This window comes from Monodelphis domestica, chromosome 2 (assembly GCF_027887165.1).
Source record: "Monodelphis domestica isolate mMonDom1 chromosome 2, mMonDom1.pri, whole genome shotgun sequence".
Lineage (NCBI taxonomy): Eukaryota > Metazoa > Chordata > Mammalia > Didelphimorphia > Didelphidae > Monodelphis > Monodelphis domestica.
The window spans coordinates 213,860,061-213,866,932 of record NC_077228.1 but is presented as its reverse complement, the minus strand read 5'-3'; the positions used below and the strand labels follow the sequence as shown (position 1 = coordinate 213,866,932).

At 43.3% G+C, this 6,872-nt stretch overlaps 1 protein-coding gene across 1 annotated transcript; it reads right to left on the bottom strand.

Annotated features, from left to right (window-relative positions):
- Positions 1-531: 531 nt before the first annotated feature.
- Positions 532-6,598, bottom strand: NAT9 (N-acetyltransferase 9 (putative)). Its single transcript, XM_016430667.2, has 6 exons — positions 6,459-6,598; positions 4,604-4,713; positions 3,967-4,110; positions 3,350-3,409; positions 2,970-3,064; positions 532-2,852 (listed from the first exon to the last, which is right to left on the bottom strand). The coding sequence occupies exons 1-6, from the start codon at positions 6,533-6,535 to the stop codon at positions 2,727-2,729; spliced, it is 612 nt and encodes a 203-aa protein (XP_016286153.1). The 5' UTR covers positions 6,536-6,598; the 3' UTR covers positions 532-2,726.
- Positions 6,599-6,872: the final 274 nt, after the last annotated feature.

Sequence of the window (6,872 nt, the reverse complement as noted above, 5' to 3'; positions counted from 1 at the left end):
TCTAGGGGTTCAGTCTAATTGGCAATGAAAGGCCTACATAAATTCCAGTGGTTTCCCATATCCCTTCCATGTCCCATATCCAGCCTTTTCCTGCCAGGCCATCTTTAGAAAAGGAAGGGAAGGGAATAGTTCAGTTCAGAGGGGCTATTTTATTTACAGGTCCAGTCCTGTATGTCTTACCAACCTAAGATAGTAGGGGGAAAATGGAGATGGTTAATCCTGGGTTCAAATCTTCCCTCGGACACTTAGCTGAAGGATCCTAGGCATGTCACTTAGCCCCATTTACCTAACCCTTATCACTTTTCAGCTTAGGAACTGATAATACCAATTCTAAGACAGGAGGTATGAGTTTAGAAAACAGTAGATCAGGTTCTTGAACTACTTGCCCTCATTCACAGAATTCTGCACTATATACTTAGCTAGGCTAAACCAGGTTTATGGGCTCTTTGGTGTCCAAGCTAAATCCAAGTCAATGTGAACAGGTACGTATCTCAGTGGAGTAACCATGGTGGATAAAACAAGGGCATTGTCTTCTGGATGCAAAAGTCACTGACAAAACTTTTAATCCTTCAGCAGTTAGAGAAAAAATTTAGCACCTCATTACTAAAATAGGAAACAACCACATGATTGCAATGAATTCCCCAGACCAACTCACCTCTCCCCCCCTCCCCCCACGCCATACACACCCGTTTCCCAGCTTTCTTATCCCAGGCACAAAAATTTCTACTCCCATACACACCCCTCACCATCAGTCACGGCTCAGATTTACCTTTGGGGCCCCTACAGTTGAAACTTTAGTCTGGCACAGTGAAGAATGTGGAGTCCTAGGTGATTAGAATAGAGGTCTGGAATGAGGCAGGGGAAAAGGTTAGGCCTTTTGTAGAGTTGTGCCTGGGTTATTAGGAGGCACTAAGCCCTGGGCTGGGGGAGGTAGGTGGGAATGCAAGGACTTGGCTTAATGTCTGCCTGGTCTGGTGGTTCATAGATTCCTGGGAATGGTGAGACCCTGAGTCAGCTCCAATGATATTATCTTATCTGGCTGTAGCAGTGAGCCTTACTCTTATTAAGATTTGTTCCTCTAACCCCAGCACATACTGTACAGAAAGCAGCAGCTTGGGGGCAATAAAAGTCAAAAGGTTAAAAGAATGAGGGCATCATGTTCTCCCTCTCTGAAAAAAGGCAGGGGCGAGAAGTCTCCTAGATTGTAGAGGTTGGCCCCCTGCTCCCTAGTTTTATTTATTAAATGAGAAGTTATTGGAGTCTAGTATCTACAGGGGTAACTGGCATTGGTGCCCATTTCATGGGAAAAGGAATAAAGAAGGTTCAATGCTCTTCTCTGATTCTGGCCCAGTCCCTTCTCTAAATGTGCAGAGAGGGGAAGGGTTCATTCTACAAGTTGTATTCAGTTGCTGTAATAGCTGTATTTAATTTGGAGAAGGAGCGTCCTGGGTGTCAGTTGCCCCATCTTAAAATGAAAGGAGCTGATTAGAACATCTTCAAGGGCCTTTCCAACTCTTTAAATCCCATAAATGAATGAGAGGTCAAAGACTAAAACTATGGTTAAAGATTATAATTCTCCCAAGGGCCTCAAAAGCAGTGCTATTACCTTTATGTCTGCAAAAATGTCAAGACCATAAATTGGGTTAGAAGCTGGAAGTTGGGCATTCAAGCCTAACCCACTCTTCAACCTTTTGGCTCCAAATCCCTGCCCCTACTGCTTGAAAACCTCTGGCTATTAAATGTGAAGACTGTCAGGAACTGTATGGGATCAGGGCCCCTCCCAGCTTCACATACCAGGATAAGGAAGAAATATGTGCCCTGGGGGTTCTTTGGCTAAGTCAAGAATGGGGTGGAGTGGCTGAGATAGGGTGGAGACTGAGTTCAGTTCAAAGATGGCGGGTGTGGATTTTTATTCCCCTACCTGTCAAGATATTAATGCTCCTAGGCCTCCCATCTTCAGATGTGTAATCAAATTTAGGAGATGCTTGTATTTTTTAATGCATTGGGAACAGCCCTGTACTTTCAGAATGGCCAGAATAGAGGCCATAGCCATTCTAGGGGTGGTTTCCCCACTTCTGAGCACTCTAGAGCCAGTCTATCTCCAGCATCCTGTTTGGATTCCCCACTCAGCTCAGGTTCTCTGGGTTTGCTCCTCCACTGCCCCCTGGTGGTCGTATAGGGAGCAGCGGGTAAATCCAGGGTTGGGCTTTTCCTAGGCAGGAAAGCATGGCTCTAGTGCAGTTTTAATAGTTCTGGACTCCCCCCAGTTCTATTGACTGGAACTTAATATCAGGGTCAGTGTGCCATGAGGCTGAGAGCAAGGAGAAGCTGGAGAGTGACCCATAGTCCTCTGTCTCAGTCCAGGTCACAGGGCCAGTTCCAGCAATTCCTCTGGGTTCTTCCCTTCTCTTCCAAACTTGCCATTCTCCAGAGCTCTTCAGGCTTCTGCCTGTATCCATTCCTAACACTGCCTCAGGGGAGAAGAGATCCATGAAAGATTTAATTGTGATCCGATGAAATGATTCCAAATGGAGTCTTATCTGTCTTTAGTTCAGCAAAAGCCAAGTTCAATCAAGTCCAGTAATCTATAGGCCATCTGGAGAGAACAGTTTTCCTGGAAAAGCCTTTGAGTAAACTAGGATTATAAGGGTCCAGTCTTTGTAGGAGAGGCTGGGAGTGTATAGCTAAGATGAGGCAGGCTAGTAGGACTCCAGGAAGATGGTCAACTACCAGCTCCTGTTTCTGTACTGCTTCTCTTCTACGTGGCTGGTCTGTTGCAGAAGCCACTGTCTCTCTGGCTCACTCATCAGTAGCCTCAGTATCACCTCTTCAAAGATGTTGTTCATAGCCACCTATATGATGAAAGTATGAAGAAAATTAGGGTTCAGCCTCTAACCACTGAACTTAACACTGCGCCACTCCCCCACTTTCCAACACCTCCCCTCCCCCTCCCCATCTAATACTCTTACCTGCTCAAAGTGAAGCTTTTTAAACATGCATATACTAGGCTCATTGCCTTGTCCAATTTTAGCTTCAAACTTGTTAAGACCTAACGTGGTCACTCCTTCCAAGGTATGGCAGAGAAAAAGGAACAAACATTTTAATAATGACAAAACAAAAAAGCATTCCCTTTCCCTTCCTCCTCGGTTCTGGCCCCTCTCCATGGCTTCAACAAAACCTTATAGGTGGGAAGCAGTGGTCATTCAGTCCCTAGCTTATGATCCAGCAGTGTAAAAGCTAGGTCTAAGTCTAAGCTCCAGAGCCAACACTTCATCCCAGAACAAATGTTTACTCTCCCCACTCCCCTGAATACACAGCGCCACTGATTGACTGGGTCCTTCATCCTTACCATAAGCCATCATCATCAGAACTGCCTCTGTGCCAAACCCCTTTCTTCGATAGCTGGGCTCTGCAGGAAATGGGAGAGATGGGAGTGATTCTTTTGGGAGACACTGAAGTTTGAGAAGTAGGGGGAAAGGCTCCTGACTTCCTGGCTCCAGGGAAGCCTTCAGAATGTCTAATCCTAATCCAAAATCCTGACCCACAATAGCATGAAGAAAGCATCAGAAAACATAGATCTTGTTCCTTGTTCCAAGGTGAGCTTAGACAAATCATGTCACTTCTCTAAGGCTCACTTTTTCTTATCTATAAAATAATGGGGTTGGACTATATGGGAATTCCCTTATAATTCTATTATGAAGAAAGGAAGGCAACATCTGAGCAAAAGTGAGATTAAGGTGTCAAGACACTCTGAAGGGCCATTGTTCAGGTGAAAGTCTCCTAGCAATAGACATGGTATATGTCAGTAGCCACCCTAGACCCAGCCAGCTACCTGAGACTCAGCCCAGAGCTCTGCAGGCTAATTAAGGACACAATCAGCTTCAAAGACTGGGGACCAAGAAGAAGAGATTAAGGCAATGTTAGGAGATGAAAAACAAGGGAACAGTAAGGCAAAATGAATCATACCAGCAATCATGACTTCAATCTCCCCCAAAGCTGGGTCCCGCAAGTCAGTAAGAAACAGGTTCACATCTCCCACCATGCAGTTTTCCTCAGCTGAGTCTCCATGTGCCTGCCATTTCTCTGCATCCAGTACAATGAAGGTACATTCTGGTGGACAGATGAGGTTTTGATTTGCAAAGCAGACCTCCAAAATATATCTTCTCACTCTTCCCCCCAAAGATAGCAAGGTTTTCCCAACCTCTGGAGTCAGTAAGGTCCAGAGCCTCCTTAAGATAAACCTCAAGCTTGTTGGTGGCATGAAACCCAGCCATTTTCCAAATGTGGCCATGCTCAGCAGGCTTAAGGAAGAAACTACAATACAGTCATTCTAGCTGGTGAAGATATGGTGCTTAGATTTGGGGTCTGAAGAAAGCAGATTTGCTGTCTAAACCAATCCTAGATTCATTGCCTCCCACCTGAGTCAAGCTCAAAAGAACCCCCTTCCATTTTTTTTTCCAGGCTGTAGTATTTGACCAAATTGATAAAAATGCTGAGGAGAAGTAAATAGACAACTCCCAAAGAGCCACCAAGGAAGAATATGACAGCATAGGGACCCAGGCTTCCCATAAGTCTCTCCACATCCCTGCCCTCAATGCCTCACTATCAGTATCTTCTCGCCAGCTGTGCTGCATTGCATATTCTTGCTCCAGAGTGAGAGGCTCTGAGGCTGTCAGCCGCTGCAGCTCCTCTGACTTCATCCACTCATGATATCTGAGAGAAAATTAAGCAAAATTTAAGAGATGAGGTAACCTGGCCCAATGGCTATGCCTGGAACTCTGGGGGTTGTGGGTGGTAGGAATGCTCAGAGACTTTACACAGAGTCCAGTGTCAAGGGGTTAGGAAAAGGACCAATGGAAGGGCTCTGAGTTACCCATAAAGGATAAGATGAAGGGTGCTAGCCACTGAGGTTAGGCCAGTCCTAGGAGATCATACAAAAGGATCAGCTCAGTCCTTCCTGTCTCTTAGAAGGAATTATGAAAGAGGATTGGCCTAAGGTACAAACATTCCAGAAATTCCTGAGTGAAAGTAAAGCATGGTAAATTGACCTTTTCAAAGTCACTGGGCAAGTGTCCACAAAGTCAGGCTACAACCAACCCTTTCCAATGGTTTGGTTCATATCTGTTCCTAACCCCTTACTGGAGAAGTACAAGCAATGCAGACTTCAGCAATCCACCAGATACTCTTCTGTTGCTCCCTTAAAGGAATAAATTCTGTAGCCAGAAACTGTACTGGCTTTAAAAATTAATCTGATGCTAATGTACCAATATGTCAGGAACCTCAGATAGGGTGAGGTCAGGATTTCGGGAAGTGAGCTTTATCACTGACACCAATAAAACATTACTGATAATCAGGGATGAGAGAGCAAGTTCTTTTTTCTCCTTTGTCAAACATCAAAAAATCCATTATTTCATCAGCGTTGGGGGGTGTCACTCCAAATACACTGCAATTCAATTGTATTAGAGATGCAAAGACAAAATAAGATAGCCCCTTCCCTTAGGGGCTTACATTTTCCAGGATGAAAATGCTTCAGTCTTCTGGATTTAGCTAACCTGGTCAGCAAATGAGAAGATAGTACCTGAAGTCTTCTGAATTGCTAGGTCCTAGATCACCCCCACTCCAATAATATAGATGACTTTAAAGGAAATTTAAATTTTGTGTAAAACATCTTCTGAAAGGTCTGAGAATGAAAAATGAAATCAAGTGCATTAATGGGGAAGGAAGTACTTCTCATGGGGTCACTAGTGGGTCTTTCACCTCACATGTGGTTTCCTTTTGCAGTTCCCTTTAAAATTTATTTCATGTGACCAAATACCCTTTCAGGAAAAAAAGAATGAGGCTTTTCTTTTGTTCCTTTAAGTTATCCACATTCTTGAAGCTTAGGGTTGGTTATGGGGTACTCAATTCTATTCCTCAAATATTTACTAAGTTCCTATTATAAGACATTATGCTAGGAAATGGATATATGAAGACAAAAGAGAGAAATGAACTAGTCCCTGTCATCAAGGAATGTTACATTCTGCTGGGCAGTAGTGTGTCTAAGGAAGGGGGTTGAGGGAAATCCAACATAACCATAGATAAATAAATTCAAAGTACATATCAAGTAGTTTCAAGAAGGAGCCTGGGGGAAGTTAAAACCTAGTTCTATATAAAGACCTGAGTTGAGTTTTGAAGAAAGGTACAGAATCTAAGATAATCCTTACCTATCAATATGAACATTATATTATAACATTAGACTATGAACTCCTTGAGAGTCTGGATTGTTTATCTTTCTTCATAATTCCAGCACTTAGTACTGTGTCCGGCACACAAGAGGCATTTAATAAAAGTTTGGGAGTTTAGGGGCTTTTTTTGCTTTTTCCTCCCCAATTAAATATTTAATAAATTTTTGTTGACCTGACATTATATTACATAGGTGATAATGGTTACAACTCCCAGACAGTAGGAGAGGATATTACCTGGGTACATGCTCCGTGGTGTAGGGTACCAGGATCACCTTCTGTCCCAGAAGCATTGTGTTTTGATTCACCCTCATGGTTACACCAGAAAGATGCTATCAGGCAAATACAAGATCCTCAAGGGATTTCTTCTTTGTAAAATTGCTCCCCTTCCAGCCCTTTCCTTATGTGGCCAACATCCTGAAAGTCAAACAACCCCTGGTTTATTAATATTATCACTATCCCTAAATCCCTCTTAATTTCAGTGCTTTCCCTATTAATTATTTCCCATTTATTCTGTATATAGCTTGCTCTGTATGTACTTATTTGCATCTTATCTATCCTATTAAATTGTAGGCTCCTTGTGAACAAAGGTTGCCTTTTCCACAGTGCTTAGCACATAACTGGAGCTTAATAAATGTTTATTGAATTGAA